At 39.0% G+C, this 16,804-nt stretch overlaps 1 protein-coding gene across 1 annotated transcript; it reads right to left on the reverse strand.

Annotated features, from left to right (window-relative positions):
* Positions 1-9,079: 9,079 nt before the first annotated feature.
* TLR3 (toll like receptor 3) lies at positions 9,080-15,583 on the reverse strand. The gene is made up of 4 exons (XM_050337927.1): positions 15,131-15,583; positions 13,538-13,729; positions 10,064-11,889; positions 9,080-9,387 (listed from the first exon to the last, which is right to left on the reverse strand). Exons 1-4 carry the CDS (start codon positions 15,572-15,574, stop codon positions 9,159-9,161), a joined length of 2,691 nt encoding a protein of 896 aa, XP_050193884.1. The 5' UTR covers positions 15,575-15,583; the 3' UTR covers positions 9,080-9,158.
* Positions 15,584-16,804: the final 1,221 nt, after the last annotated feature.

Below are 16,804 nucleotides of genomic sequence, written 5' to 3' on the forward strand. Positions count from 1 at the left end.
TAGCTTGTGCCAACACACAGTCTGTGTGTTGTGCGCAGTATGAAGATGTGTTTTCAAGTAAAGGAGCCAAAACAGCACAGAAATCCCCATTCTTATTTTCCATACAGTGTACACACATGCACAAGTACACATTCACATCACTTCAAAACTTTTCCAACAATATTACAGCTACAGCAAGAATAAACTGACTCATTCAGCATTCAGTCCCAAGTTCAGTAATTTGTCAAGAAGAGAAAACTCGAATCCCTTTAGATCTTGATCAAGCTGACAGGAATGATCTCACCACTGAAAAGACCAGAAACTTCCACCAAACTACTGCAGGATCCAAGAATCTTTTCCATTACCAGAAATACTGTGGAAGAAAAAAATTGATCTGGTGCCACTATTGGACAAATCGAAACTAAAAAGTGTCACTCCCACAAACAATTGCACACTGAACTCTACATTAACAAATGACTAAAAATATATAAAGTAGAATGCATTTCTAGTCACCCAACTCACAGGATTGTGTTCACAATAACAGTTAAGTGTAACATGGGCCAAGAGCCCTTGCTCTTCTTTCCAAGGCTGACATATTAACCACTCTTACTGAGCACTGCATCAGAAATAATATGCCTGGTTGTAAACATGCCACCTCAGTTTCCTGTAAACAACACAGGTTAATATTAAATGTAGAAAAGAGTAAGTTTTCAGCATCTGAAAACAATAAAAGGACTTAGAGCAAAAATGGGATCCTTTGGTTTTAGGGTTCAGGATTTTTTTGACATTTATTCTCCAGCTGATTAGCTAGTACTGCATCTAGCTCTGGGGCCCCCAGCATCAGAAGGAGGTGGACCTGCTGGAGGAGGTCCAGAGGAGGTTCATGAGAATGGATTAGAAGGGTGAAGCACCTCTCCTATAGGATGAGAGAGCTGGAGCTGTTCAACCTGGAGAAGTTTCTGTGGAGACCTCAGAGTAGCCTTCTATCACGTAAAGGGGGCCTGCAGTAAAGCTAGAGAGGGACTTTTTACAAGGACGTGTAGTGACAGGACAAAGGGCAGTGGCTTTAAACTGAAAGAGGGTAGGTTTAGATTCCATATTGGGAAGAAATTCTTTACTGTGAGGATGGTGAGAAACTGGAACAGGTTGCCCAAGAGAAGTTGTGAATGTCCCATCCCTGGAAGTGTTCAAGACCAGGTTGGACAGGACTTTGAGCAACCTGGTCTAGCGGAAGATGTCCCTGCTCATGTCAGCGGGATTGGAACTGCATGATCTTTAAGGTCCCTTCCAACCCAAACCATTCTATGACTCTGTGACTTGCTGGAAAATTCATAAGATTTTCCAAAAACCTCATGTAACATACAATATTATAAAATGTTAGGAGTTGGTTTTAGGTCTATCCATCTAGAAGAGGTAGATGAATGTGCAGTACCATGTATAATTAAAACTTACTTCTGAGCTCTTTTAGATTTCTTTGCAATGAAAAAATAGACCATGGCAAACCACCACATTACTGTATTTACTCTTTTAGATCAGTACAAAAATAGAAATGACCAGCTAAGTAACACTGCTCTGCTCTTAGTATGCATTACATATGTGAAAGAGATATATTGTTTTTAGTGCTTAAAACAGGAGACAGCAAATCAGTTTCCACCCTCTTCTGCAGCTCATCAAGTTACATAAACCCATATTTTCAAAGTTCATAATTTTGAAGGCCAAAGCTTGAGTTGCTGAGAATAAAAGTTGGCAGAAGACCATGACATTTGCACCCTGCAGATAAAGCTTCCCTTCTTTTACCAAGTTCACAAACATGTTTTCCTTGTGTTAGAACTATCCTGAAAATGGGGAGCAGTAGGACCAGTTTCTACTACAACAGATTACCCACTCCTAAGAAATAGAACTTAAGCCTTGCCCAATTTACTTTAGACCAGATAAGGGTTCATCTCCTCTAGTTATTGCAACATGTCAGGATAGCAATAACAGTATTTCTTAAAAATCAATCTGTGTATCTTGGAGTCATCAGCACATTGTGTTAAGTACAGCATAAAGCATCTTATTATCTTCCAAAGAAATTTCATTTTTACAGCAGAACATTTTTTTTAAAATAAGAGTTTAAAAAGCAGATTTTTTTCTCCACTATGAAGAAAAAAAGATTTATTCATTACTGCTCCTTCAATTTAATTAAAAGGATATGAAATCACTATGTAAAAAAATAGAAAATATAAAATCTTATATAAATATAAAATGTGCTGCTGTAGGTTAGCCCTATAAAGTATCAGGACCAGTTGTTGGTAGTTGAGGAGCTCAGAAAATTCAAAATACCTGGAAAAGTTAAGAAGCAGATAGTGCCAGATTTTTATTATTTTGCATTCTCACAGTATTTTGTTTGCTATCAACTTGTCAGCACCTAGGAAAAAAAGACTAAGACATAAAATTTATCTTTTCATCTATAAACCAATTACTTCTAGTTACATTGCTATTAATGAAAGTACAGTGGCCACTGATGTCTTCTAAAACATTTTAAACAGCAAGAAAACAGCAATAAAACTTGTTATGGAGGAACTTTCTTTGGAGGGAAAGCAAAAGCTTCTAATGTGTATCTATCAATAATGAATTCTGTAACTCACAAATTCAAATCTCAACTGTAGGCAAAGAATACTAAAGTTTTCAATATTTAATTAAGATGCTTCTTCTAAAAGCTTAAGTGGAACCATCTAATTAAAAAAATGCTAATGTGGAGGTATAGACTTTCCTTGTCAAAGCGATATATCTTATTCCTTCTTCTACATCTTTCTGGTTTGGTTTTGTTTTTTTTTTTAAGACAGACAATACCTTACCAGAATGACCTTGACTGCTATGAATAAAATATTTGAAATATCACCATGCATACAAAAGTATAACAGCTGGGAATAATTAGGTGGTATCAGTTAGAAATGTTTCAATAGCAAGTCGAAATAAGCATTTAGCTGCACACAACCAGTTTTAACGTAGTAGGATTTATTCTTCATTGCAATACAATCAATCAGTTAGTTTTAAGAGTGAATTTCATCCTTTTTTAAGAATACAAGTCATTGACACTTCACCAGGAATACCAACTCCTGCGGCAGTTTACTTGGCTTTATTTTTGGTACTAAAAAAAGAAGCAACTAGGGGGAAATTATGGGCACACGACACTGATTTGTTCTGATATTGTTTATATAAAGCATCAAATATCTTTCAAACAGAACTCTTGCCAGTTTACTTCAAACCAAATTAACCTGCCCATTAGCAAAACGCCACTGTTTTACACAAATGCAGTAAAAGTTTAAGCCTGAAAGAGCTTACAATTTATTCTGGAACAAAACAAAATGCTCTTGATCGGAAAAGGGGAAAATAAAAGAAGTACATCAGGGAGGTTTTGTGCTTTGACTTTAAATGTTATGCTACATGGAAACCAAACTACAAGTAGAGGCTCTAAATTCCAACTGGAAGTGTAACAGTGTACTAAAGAGATTTCAGGCCAGAAGAGTTAAAAACTTAACTCTCAAAAATATATTCATTACTATCAATGCCTAATAAAATAGTAACATCAAAGATTAGCATAGTTTAGTACTACAGTGGCAGCAATTACAGATGTTTATATGCTACTAATAATATTACATACACTCAGCTTTTTGGTAAGAGTACAAAAAATTCATCAATACAGCAATAGAACTATTGCTGACTTTAGCAAGCTATTCTGGTTTAAATATGCTAAGAAACCACTTCACTATACCTTTGCTGTAGCAAAATATCACCTACCAGATCCTAAAGCACACATACTTAACAGGTTTCTTTTATCTGCAGGTAAAAGCTAAACATTTTCAAGGTGTAGTTTGAAGAGTAAACACGGAAGCATCCAAACTAAGTTTCACATCTGTTATTGACACTGTAGAATTTTACAAGACAGTGACTGAAATGTCTGCTTTGATGCGCTCCCTGTGCACCCCGAGGCGTCGTTCACCTCGGGACGGGGCAGTTTTCCTCGGCCCGTGCGGGGCCGGGCTCTGACTCCCATCCCTTTCCCACGGGCCGCTCCAGCGCTTCCCTTCTTACAGCCCTGCACAAACCATCACTCCTGCCTAGGCAGGTGCGCTTCCCCACCTCTGGCATACACCCTGGGGAAGGAAATCCCTGCCCAGGGAGACGCGCCGCACCTCTCAGGGCACCCATGGGTCGAGAAGGCCAGGAGGGGAGAAGCCCCAGGAGCGAGGGGCGCACACCTCCCCCGCTCCCCTCAGGTTTGGGGGGCGCGCACTCACGCGGGGCGCCGCGGGATGCCGGCCGCCTCCTCGCCCTCTGCCGCCGCCTCCTCCCCGATGTCGGGCAGGGTGATGAGCAGCCCCTTGGCGCCCGCCCGCCCCCCGGGCTCCTTGTCCGCCGCGCCTGGAGCCGGGCGCGGGGCGCGGCCGCCCCTGCCCGCGGCGCGGCCCCCGCCGGACTTGGGGCACGGGCTGGGGGCAGGCGGGGCGCGGCACAGCCTGGCCGGGAGGGAGCCCGGACCCGGCTCCGCCACCTTCATGGCGGGGGGCGGGAGCCCCTTCCCGGCGCCACAAGCACGGCAGGGGGGGCCGCCTCCGGCGGGAGCTGCCGCCGCCGCCTGCGGCCCGGCAGGCGTTGCTAGGCGAAACAAACCCCGGCGGGCTCGCACCGCCCCGGGCGGGGAGCACCGCGCCGGCCGAGCGCCCGAGAGCCGCCCCCGCCGGCCCGCGCACCTGCGAGCGCAGCGCAGCGACCTGCTGAGGCCTGCGGGCCGGCGAAACACAAAGGGGCTTCCCCTCCGGTTAGAATCCCACCTAATGTTAAGGAGCAGAAACCAAGACCATGCGCCAGGGCAGCAGGGCCCTACCTCACGCATCTGTGAGCAGGGAGGGTTTAACAGAAGTGGGGAGCCACAGTGACCCAACCCAGCACACCTGTATCACCGTGCCAGGCAGACACCGAAGGGAGTGACTGGGGACCAATACGTGCCTCTAAAGATGGTCCCAATCATCCCATGCAGTTTGGAGAGCAGTAGAGGGTGCCCAGATGAATGGCCTTTCTCTCTTTTGCTAAAAATCCCCACAGCAGTGACACAAGCCAGGCAGCTGGAGGCACACAGGTGGGGACAGGGCAAATCTTTCCAACTTTGGCCTAGCTTTCCAGCACTGGATTCTTGCCCAGATGGAGAGAAGTGTGACCACTCCAGCAGCAGTTTGGGAACACTGTAATGGTTGGTATCATAGGGCAAAACATTTTGCCAGCTTGGAATACAACACGTAGAACGGCCCTTGGCAGTGTCCAAAAGAACAGCAGAGGCTGAAGGTTAGCACAGCTGCTTTATAAGTATGAGCCTCAGGATCACACATCAGGCAATGATCAATTTAAGGTTGTCAGCTACCGGTACATGAAAACCAAGGGTATAAAGTGGGCGATTTTATCCCTGTCTTGTTTTCCTAGCACATCAAGGAGTGCAATACGCTGACAGAGAGAGCACATGGAGCAATAAGCAGAGGACTGAGATTTGAAATTGGAATATTCTTGTCCTTTTTCTTACAAACTAGAATAAATACGTTCTGATGAAACCTCAGGGAAAAGGTGCACATAAACGTAACAGCAGCACAATCTGTGTTTATTCCTACCATGCCAAAAAGCCCTAACTGAGCCGCAGTGAAAGTAGCATAATTGAAGTCATTGGTGTGTAGTATATTTATCTCAGCTGCAGCCTCTGCATGAAGACCTGGAATAGATCCTATTATGAATATCATTGTAACTTGTTCGTTACTCCCTGTGTCCTGGTTCTGGCAGGGATGGGGGTAATTTTTGCAGTAGTCAGGAAGGGCATGGCTAGGACCCTGAGATAATTCTATACTATCTCATGTCATGTACAGGGAGCAAAGGGGAGTTGGGACAGGGGGAAAAGGAGTCCCTTCTGGTTGGGTAGTGTGAAGCAACTGATATGGGTAACATTGTGTTCTGCATGGTAAGCACTTGCATGTGAATTGATCCCTCTTGTACACTCTGTTATTAATATTGTTTCTGTTACTGTTAGTTTTTTATTTCATTGCTGTTTGCAGTAAATTGTCCTTATCTCAACCAGTGATCTTTACCTTCTGTGCCTCCAATTCTCTTCTCCAGCCCACCACAGGAGGGTGGGGAGCAAGCAGTTTAGAGTGTTTCAGTGGGGACACTAAATTGGGGAACACCATTCCTAAACGATGACTCCCTGTCATTCAAGATCCACAGAAACAGTCAGGTTCCACCCCAAATCTCCAGAGCTGAGCATTCTGCCTTACTCGAGTCCTTTACATATTCTGCCTTCAATACAAATGATTTCTCTTTAGTCCTAGGTAGTATCTTTGTCATTACAGGTTTGGAACTACTTCTCACGTATTTGGCGTTCAACTCCTCAGCAAATCAGCATAATATAGTCTGATGCTGCCCAGTGCAAAGAAACTAGACAGCTCAGATACAGACTGTGAATCCTGAAAGCACTTACAACTCTTAGCCATGGTAAGCCCATTTATGTAGTCTCAGTAATATTGTCAAACAAACGCACAGGACCAGAGCAGGAGTAGGTAACTTCCAGACAAACAGGGAAAATTTATGTGAAAATTTTGTCTGGTAAAACTGATAACCACCAGCCCTGTCCTTATTGCCCTTGTGCTTTCTTTTTTTAAAACATTAGTCTAATTCCCATTGTGAGCCTTTATAATGTCTTTTTCTTCAGGAAATTACTTTAAACTGAATCTACGTATTAAAATAACAATTTAGAAATCATAATCATATTTTTATCGTTACACTCAGCAGCAAGTACTTTTAGTTTGTATTTGTAGCTATATTACAAAACTGAGCATCCATAATTATTTTTTTCATGTTCTGAAACCAACTTTGTGGGCATTTGTAGTAAGTAAAAAAATTTTTATAGAATTTACACATGCTGTCATTTGTCAGGCTTTAAGGGTCAGAAAAAAAACATTTGATCATATAGTCTGACCTCTTGTATCACATTTCACCTCAGTATTTTTCCATGCATTCTCTGCATTTTTATGTCATTTTTATATCATGTGAACTGCTAACATTTTTGAAACTATTTATATTGATGTGGAAAGAGAAATTCTGCTGCTATGTGTCAGTACAGATTTAGGAAACATAGGAACCCTTTCACATGTCAGTCTTTAAATAAGAGAAAGAACAAATGACATGGTGCATACCTGGCATGCCATCCTTACCAACTTGCCTCCTCAATTTTCATGGCCTAAGCATAAAGAAAGAATTTGTCACTTGCCTGAAAAGGTCAGAAAGATGAGATGAAAGCATCACAAAGGGGATAATCCTATTACTGTAATTACAGAATCATCATCTATCACTTCAGCTGTAAACAAAGCCTTTTTGTCTTCACTCAGGACTTGTAAGCAAGTGAGGACATCTACACCCCCTTCACTATTCCAGTGCATGCAAAACCTATTTTATTAATTATTTGTCTCAGTTAGGTTTTTATCATCATGGGACATAAGAAACCCATTAAAACCCAGTGTTTTTCATCTATGCATAAAACAAATCAGGAGAGAAGCTGTTTAAAATGTTAAGTACAGAACTATTTGCAAGCTGTTTTCTAAAGCAGTAAAACAACATTCTTGTAGTAATGGTGGTATTGAAATTGATGAGGGATATGCTAGGGGAAAAATTTAAAAAATATTTTAATATATTCCTGAGCTATTGAAGGATCACACACCTACCAAAAGTTGACACAGTTTTATAAAGTTCTTATAGCAACAATTAAATATTAACAAAAATACACAAATGACAGTCTAGTGTCTAATTTACAATAAATTGTGCTCAGACACACCATAACATTTTGACCAGTCTTAAACATTATAAATATCCTTTCAGAGCACATTTTGCTCAGTCTCAGCTCTCTCCAGATCAAGCTGGTAGTTCATATGTTTGAACCTTAATGCCCTGGTGACTGCCAACTAGCCCATGTTTCTGTAAAGTATGTTAAGGAAAAAAAGCAAACTAGATTAATAGACAAGAAATTAATTTTTTTAGCTATCAGAGGCAAAACTATGTACAGTCATGAAGAAAAAGGGAACAAAAAATTTGAAATTCCTCTACTTTTGACATTTTCTCCCACTCCACCTGTAACTGTTAAGAAAAAATAATGTTTCTGATACCAATTGAAACTATTTCTTTGAGGGGGGAGGGTTATGGTTTTTTAGTTGTTTCACCAGTAAAAAAATTTTGGTAATGAAATTACAGTAGCACCACTTTCTCCACAAAGTTGTCTTCTAGTTATACTATACAAATATCTGTGTCTTTACTCATTTTATGCAGGTGCAGCAGCTGTGCCTTGGCTGCCTTTCACATTGATTTCAGTTTCTATTTACAGGCCCACAGACAGGTTTACATGCATCCAAAGAATCAAGGTGACATCTGTAAGTCCAAATGTCCTTCTGCCAGCTGGGAAGAGCAAAAAAATTTTTTCATGACACCAAATTGATTAAATCAGTTGCGTCATCAGCCTGAAAGTCAATTTTCTTAGTCACCAGTATTAGCCCCACCCAGAAGGCATAAGCAAATCCTTCACTGCATGTTCTGAATAGCCTGTTCACAGGGCCTAGTGACTTTCTCTTAAAACAAAAATTTTAAAACTCACTTAGTAACTGCTGCTTCTTGATTTGAACTACAGAAGTAACTTTCCATGCTACTTACTGTGTTTCACAGAAGGAAAGCTTTCCAGTTTTAGTTTCACTGAATCTCCATTTGTGTTACAAAAGCAAGAAGTAGTGTCCACTCTACCGTCTACACAGAATTTGCTGGTTTTATCATTAATGCATTCTTTTTTGCATATCCCCTTAGAGTTTATGTCTCTTCTATCCTACATCAGATGGGCATTTTTCCTAGAACATCAGTCATTCTCACTGCATTTCAGAATTTCTACCTCATTTTTAATACACTGACTGAAATGACTATCAATCATGATCCATTTTAACATCAGTGCAGCTGAGTTAAAATATCAGCAAAAATATGAACATAGACAATATAAATCATAGCAACTCTTACATATCTTTCCAGCATGACAAACCTTTTCAGATGTTCATGAAGGCTTGTTAGTTTTCTAGTGATAGAAAATATACAATAAAATGACCCCATAATTCAAATCTGTACTTTCAAAAAAATCAGTGCACTTTACTACTAGATTTAAGTGCCATCACTAATTGCTGATGAAATGCACTGACTCGTTCTCTCTGGGCTGGCCAGTTCAAGATGCAACGAGATCTGAACATTCCTCTTCTCAGGTGAAGTGCATGATACAACTTGAAATCTTGGATATCATGAAGAAAGATCAGGATGATGGAGTCCCGACTTTGCTCAATAGCTTGCTGAAGAGCATGATACACCTTGAATCTAAAGCAAAAACAAGACAAAAATAAAAAGTGGGTTTTTTTCATGTGGGGAAAAAAAATACAAACAGTTCTTAAGAGGGGTCTTAATGTCTATTTTGTGATATAGAATGGTCATTACTTTTCTTAAATTAGTTGCCTTCTAGCTAAAAAAAAAATTATCCTCTAAAAATATAACCTAAATCTACTATCTTGATATACCCTTATTTAGAAAATTTCCTTTCTTTACAAGATCACTGCATAAGGAAGGTGAAAAGACTCATTTAAAGGCAAATAAAAATCATCTTTGGATGCTAGTGGTCTCATCCATTGTTGCACTTTTTCAAAACTGTAATTTTAAGGAAAGCAATCTGCGCAGATGGCAGCTTGACTTTTGAAAAAAAAAAAATTAAAAAAAAAAAAACACCCACAAAAAAACCCCACACAAACCAAAATGCCTAAAACACTGACTGAGATATTCAAATATCCACTGGTGTACATGCAGAGCAATTAACTTTACTAACTTAGGAATTATTCTGAAGTTACAATATATTAAGTAAATATATTAAAATAGATTTTATGTGGTGGTTTATTTTAATGAAATGCTATTTTGTATTAAATTACACATAAAAAATTATCTAGTTAAAAAGATCTCTTAAGAACGTTTCTCCCTTACAGATAAAATTTTATATCCTACTCACTTTTTACACCAGGGATCCTGTAAGAGGTGTTCAGTCACAACAAAAATAATCTTCCTGCTCATTTTTATACTGTTAATTGTGGCTTCAAATTCAGATATGCCTGCTTCAAAGTCCCGTTCTTCTAAACAAAACCTAATTTCAAAATGGTTATTTTTTTCCAGAGAAATGAAATTTTTAGACACCCAGTTCTTGTCCTCTCTTGCATGAATAACGTAGGCATCATAATAAAACTCTTCCTGTTGTCTGTCAAGTTCTTTAAAACCAAGTATTCGATTTACTAAAATATTCCAGTAGAAAGCTATTCTCCACCCTTCAAAATGGATGGTAAGGACAATAAAAATGAGTAGCATCACAATAGTGGTAGAGATCACAAAAAGAAGTTTAAATGGAGCACTGTCTTTGCAGGCCGAGCTATCAAAATACAAAACCAGACTACCGTGATATTTAGGTGGGGTATTGCAAATGTATTGAGACCGTAGTCCAGGTATATCTACTTGGGTCATATTAAGCCAATCAGCAAACCAAGCAATGCTTTCACAGGTACAATCAAAAGGGTTGGAATCCATCTCTAGTTTTCTCAAGCTCTTGAAAGGTGGGCCAAATACTTCTTCTTCAACTGAGGTTATCAGATTTTTCTGAAGGTTCAATGAATTCAGAGAGGCTTGGTCATCAAACAGAGTTGCTGGAAGCAAATTCAAATTATTCGATCCTAAATCCAAGTGTTTTAATTGAAACAGACCCTTGAAAACCTGAACTGGAATTTCATCAAGCCCATTTGATTTTAAATTAAGAATTTGCAAATTGGGAAGATTTTTTAAAAAAAGAACAGGGCCACCTGGATTTGCACATTTCCAAAGTCGAGCTAAATTATTGTGCTGCAAATCCAGTAAGACAAGTTTGTCAAGTCCATCAAACAAGTCTTCTTTTATGTTTGCTATGTTGTTATTGCTGATGTCCAGGACAGTCAGATTTTGTAGAGGATGAAAAGGCGAAGGAGAAAGTGCCAGATTACTGCAACCTACTTTCCTTAGCATCAGTTTTCTAAGGCTTGGGACAAAAATGAATGATTCACTTCGCAAAGTCAAGTTTTTATTATAAGAAAGATAAATATCTTGTATATTATAGAGACCTTTAAACTCATGACCTGTGAGCTGTTGACTAATTTCATTGAGACCAAGATCAAGCATTTTCAGGTGTCCCAAGGAAGAAAATGCCCCACTTTCTATTGTAGAGATTCTGGTTTTTGTGAGGTTGAGAACCTGCAAACTGGAATTACCAAGTGATGAAAATGTTTTATTAGTTATTCTTTGTAAGTTTATGTTGCAGTTATAGAGGCTCAGGTATTTCAGGTTGTTCAGACCTGTAAACATATTAGCAGTAATTCCTGGAAAATTGTTATTATCCATTATAAGGTACTCCAGGTGGTATAACCACTGAAAGGAAAAATCTTCTATTTTCTCAGTAAGTGAATTTATGAGATTCAGATGTTTAAGACTGGATAATCCATAAAATGAACGTGAAGATACATGAATATTATTATGCTTCAGGTTTAAGTATTGTAAACTTGAAAGCCACTGAAATGAGTCATCTTCTATCACAGACAGAGAATTTTGGGAAAGGTTTAAAATTGTAAGATTTGTTCCTTGCAGTCCCTGGAAAGTTGACTTCCCAACGTATGAAAGTTTCACATAGCTCAGCGAGAGGTTCTGAATCGCTGTGTTTGATAATTCCGTACAAAGTTTCTTTGTGCCATTTTCACCAAGTTCAACATTGTTCAGTATGAGGCCAAACAGATTTCCAATTGTTTGTAAACATCCCATATGAAACTGAAAGGAAAAGGAAAAAAAGAGTCTTGACCTAAACAAGGGGATTATGTAAGACAGCTGATGAATAAAGCCAAATATTGAAAAGGTTTTCAAATGAGATTTTCAAGCAAAATAGAATTCCTACACTCAGATTGTTTCACAGCCAAGTTCAGACAAACCCTTCTTGGAGTTTACACTTCTTGTGATAATACTTCTATAACTTATAACATGATTATCATACATCTAAGTAGCATTTTTTAGAAGAAGATAGGAAGTTGCTTAGTGAGATGCAAGTTAATTACAATTTTCTATCCAACTACTGAAACTCTTTCTCTAGAAGTATCCTAAAAATTGTGATAAAAATCTTCCTTCAGCTTTCTTTTTTGGTATCTGCTAGGGATACCAACATCCTAAAGCAAAACCAGATATACTGTAAAAAGGTTAGGTCTTCAGACAGCCAAGAAGAAACCCAGTTTCTCCGTGCAAGCAGAAGCTACTATGAAATGTAATGCTCACACTTGCTTCCACAATATGAATCACAAGGTTCTATCATAACACTGGCTCCTCATCTTGATTAAGGTGCCAGCTGAGTGATTAAATACTCCATTTGTCAAAATGATTCAAATGCATAAGGCTGCTTTCAGATAGCATTACTGTAAAATCTGAGTAGTTGAAATTAGTGTTCAGTAGCACTGCCCAAGAAAGGAGCAATCCCATCTACTTATCCATGCGCTGTATCCCTGTGCCAGTATGGCCATACCTGTAGTCACATGGTGAACCAAATAGAGAAGTAGTGTGACTACAAGCTAACCAAGCCAAAAAAAATCTGTAGAGTTTCCCCAATGATGCAATGCAGAGCCTCATTAAAGCTGGTATCAGAAAGAGGGAGGGGTGAAGTGGCCAAGCAAAAGATGGTGTTGGGATTACCTCTTAGCAGTGGTACAAGCTTATGCCACTTTAAAATATTCTTGTAATTTCAATGTACAAGTTCTTTGAAGATCAATCAAGTGGGAAACAAAACAAACAGAAAACCAAACCAAACATACCAAGGAAATTCAATACATATTCAGTATTCATATGCTGAGGGTCAACTAATTTAGAACTGCCACACCCATCACTCTTGAATGAATCACAACACTGAGAAGCAGGTCAGAGAGCACAGTGACATAGGTGAAAGAGACAACACGCTCACGTGTTTTTTAAAAGGAGTATACTTTTCTGCAATGATTATTTCTCTGGGGTAGCCCATAGGCACAAGTGAACGTTCTCTTTGATTAACTAGGAAGTAACACCTGGATTGTGTAACCAGCCTTGCGTAATATCAACTTTTCCCTACTTAGAAAGTATATCAGATGTTCACCTTTGGCATGTACAAAAAAAAATCTGCATGGGAAGTAGCAGGTAAGGGTTCTCAGAGCATCTTGATACAGCTTTTGCCTGAGACCTCTGACCAACATGGAACCAGCCTGTGCCAATTTCAGTGGGAGGAAAATAATTATGTGTACCACTACTAGAGATCAGGAGTAATGCCCTATACAACAGAATGGTTTTATCTTTGACCTCAGTGGATCAAAATTGTAACATAAATGCCATATAACCATAAAGAATAAATCAGGATAGTTCCATTTTATACTTACACCCATTGAATTTCTGTTCAAATGCTTCCTACCTCTTTCAGTGGATTTGATGACAAATCAAGGCTATTCAATGAGGTGTTGCTAAGAAAACCAAAGTCATCTTTTTTTAATTCAGTGATTTGGTTGCTACCCAACATGAGCTCATGAAGGTTCTTCAACTGTTGCTCCAATCCTAAATTGGCCGACTTCAAAGAATTATGAGATAGGTCCAAAATATTCAAGTTCTGGAGAGAAGATGTATACCATAAAAAAAAAAAATTAGAAATACTTCATCAGAAGCTGATTAGAATTAGTTGCAATGCTACAACTAAAATAAATTTGTAATAGGGACATAGCAGCTTTCAAGATCCTGCAGGAAGAAGCCTTCTGTGTCTTTCACGACTGTAACTTTCCTAGTGTTCATGTTCTTAATCTGCTGAAGTATCTATGGCAAACCAAAGAACTACTTTAGCTAAAATTCCTTAATTCACTGAAAGCCCTCCTGCTCCAGATAAGTGATAAAAGCAAAAGCCTAGAGATGGCTGCAGTTACAACTACCTCAGTATTAAACTTTGCATTCCACTCTCTTCACTGTGGTCCAGCCCCATAAATGAATGTGAGGAAGGGGAAGAGGAGTGCAGTAGCAGCCTCAAAAGATCAGTACTGTGCACTTTGCAATACTTCAGCTCATGCCCAGGTGCTCAGATTCCTCCTGCACCTGCAGAGGATATGCTGTCCCCTAAAGGCAAGTCTGCAGAATGTGCACAGAGGTGCCCCAAGCCTGGCCTTCATCAGTAATGGGGCAGCAGCAAAGTGAGGAAGGCTAGAACTTCAGTTCTGTTCCCAGCATGGAAGCTGGCTGCACTCTTATTTAGTTGAGAGTCAGCAGTCCTACAGTGCAAACAAATACTTTTTATGTAACTGAACTGGAATACTGTATATAGCAGAAAACTTCAGACTTGTTCTAAACAACATGCACACTCATTAGAACACTGAACAACAATTAGTATCCACATAATGTCTCTACTTTCTTTTGTCCTTAGGCTCTTCCTTTTGCATGATTCTCTCTACCTGGTGCAAAGACAGTAGAATAGTCCTTTCCTGCCTCCCGTGCTGATCCTCCAACCTCTGCTACAGAGAATAGCGTCTAACCACATGTAAACTACTAGGAAAAACAAAGGTAAATTAAAACCCTTTTTACTCTTTGTCAGTTCATAAAGTCCTGAGAGACACTACATTCAACCTAAACACTGGCCTTCAAGGTCTGAATAATTACACCTCAACCTTGAGAACTTAGGCCAGCTACCACTTTTAGACCCCAGGCAACTCAGATTCCACACCATCCACTTTGCCCAATACATTAGCTGCTGCTGCTGTCCTCTCGGCACATATCCTTTATGGAGAGGTGCCTGAAAGGGATGCAATAGGGAAAAAGGAATAGAGAGCGTTGATTCGTAAGGATGGCTGAGACTCCGGTGTGCTTTAACAGAAAAAGCCACTAGGTCTCTTCTTTAGAAAAACTATGGAAGATTATATTTTGGTTATTTTCAGATGCAAAGGCAGCTGTTCTGTAAACACACTGGAAAATACAGTAATTTCCTTATTTATTCTTTATTTACATCAAAATGTGCATTTCTAAAGCTTACCTCCAGGGGTTTGAAAATATCATTTTTTATATTTAGTCTGTTGTATCCTAGTTTGAGCTCAGTCAGGTTGGCGCAGGAAGCAAAGACTCTGTCAGGGAGCTTATTCAATACATTATGTTCTAACTTCAGAATCTGCAATAGGGGCACATATTGACACAATTCTGGTTGCAGTTTAGAGATGATGTTGTAGCCTGCATTCAAGTAAACCAGTCGGCTGTATTTGGTCAGATTCGCAGGACCCAGATGTTTTAGCTGATTATGAGAAATGTCCAAACCCGTTATATTGCTTGGAAGATCTGAGGGAATTTGAGTCAGCTTTAGGTGACTGCAGTCAGCCATTTCATTTCGGATCTGACATTGCTTTCCAACTGATGCACACAGCCAACAGACAAACAAGAGTCTGACAGATAAGCTGCTCCACCAAAGAATTGCACTTCCCATCATTTTATCTGCAAAGGCAAAATGAACATAGCGCAAATTACAATCATTTTGACACAACTTGCATCTTAAATGGAAGGCTACGCCAGTCAGGCTCAAAAAATATGTTTTGTACTGAGAAACCACTCAGTGTTTTTAACCAAAAAAGTAGCATTCTTTTCTCCAGAAGAGTTGTCTAATCATCTCTCTAAATAAAGACTTTCATTTAAAAGTGTAATATTGTCTAACATAAAAATAGGTATGTTTAAAAAGCTACCAACTTTATCTACTATCAATGCAAATTTCCAACCATTTTCCCTTTTCTGATTAATTTAGCATTGCTTTAACATGCATAAAATACAATAAATATAATAAATTGTACACAGACCCCTCAATGTTAATCACTGAGCTCTGAGCTTAACTACACGTAAAATATTTATATTTATATGCAGTATATAGTATATATATAGTATATAGTAAGAATACATAATATACCACTTCATTTTACAGTTCTTGCCAATTTTTATTTTACAAGCTAGTCACAAAATTCTAACCATCTTTCCATCTCATAGCAAAAGAAGGAATACCAAGGTATAGTAAATTGTATGAGAAAGTAAGAGCAGACAAAATAAATCAGTACCAACCTAATCAGAGAAATGGAGAAGAGCCAAAATGTAGACACTGCTCACAGATTCAGTACATTTATCCAAATACTTCCAGGAAAACTTACACATTTAATAATTTATATACCCCACCCAGAACAGTTTGAACATTTCCATAACAGTATCAACCTCTGTCCATTCTATGGCTCTTCCTGTTTAGTCATTACATTTCTAATGAATCTCAGGCTTTTTCACATTTTGTTCATTTTCATACAATATCCATTAGATTTAAATTCACCTAGTGATCTTGTAACGCAGCTTTACTGGATAAAGAAGAAAATTAATGCCACATAAATTCTGACCAGAGTAGAGATGTAAGAACTCAGAAGAGTTTGACCAGACTGCTGAGTCACAGAGCTTGTCTAATAAATAGCCTTTCTGCTAATCAGGAGTTCTCTGTATCTTCCGTATTATTCTCTACAAAATTAATTTTTAGTAGAGGGAGAACAAATACTTTGTGAGTGCTTGCCAGAATGTTTTTTCCATGCTTTAGCAGAGAACAGTAAGCTAAGGTTCCTTTCTTCAGTTTTTTCCTTTTTTTAAAAACAGAAAGCTTATACTTTCCACCCTGAAGCTGTCTCCACAGTCTCAATAT

This window comes from Myiozetetes cayanensis, unplaced genomic scaffold, assembly GCF_022539395.1.
Source record: "Myiozetetes cayanensis isolate MyiCay16 unplaced genomic scaffold, myiCay2020 scf7, whole genome shotgun sequence".
NCBI lineage: Eukaryota > Metazoa > Chordata > Aves > Passeriformes > Tyrannidae > Myiozetetes > Myiozetetes cayanensis.

What these genes read in the sequence shown, in the direction of transcription:
- TLR3 (XM_050337927.1), bottom strand. Translation starts at nt 15,574, where the DNA reads ATGATGGGAAGTGCAATTCTTTGGTGGAGCAGCTTATCTGTCAGACTC. An exon ending in CATCAAATCCACTGAAAGAG is followed by an intron (nt 11,890 to 13,537) that starts GTAGGAAGCATT and finishes TTTTCCTTTCAG; the next exon opens with TTTCATATGGGATGTTTACA. An exon ending in CAGGATCCCTGGTGTAAAAA is followed by an intron (nt 9,388 to 10,063) that starts GTGAGTAGGATA and finishes TTTTTGCTTTAG; the next exon opens with ATTCAAGGTGTATCATGCTC.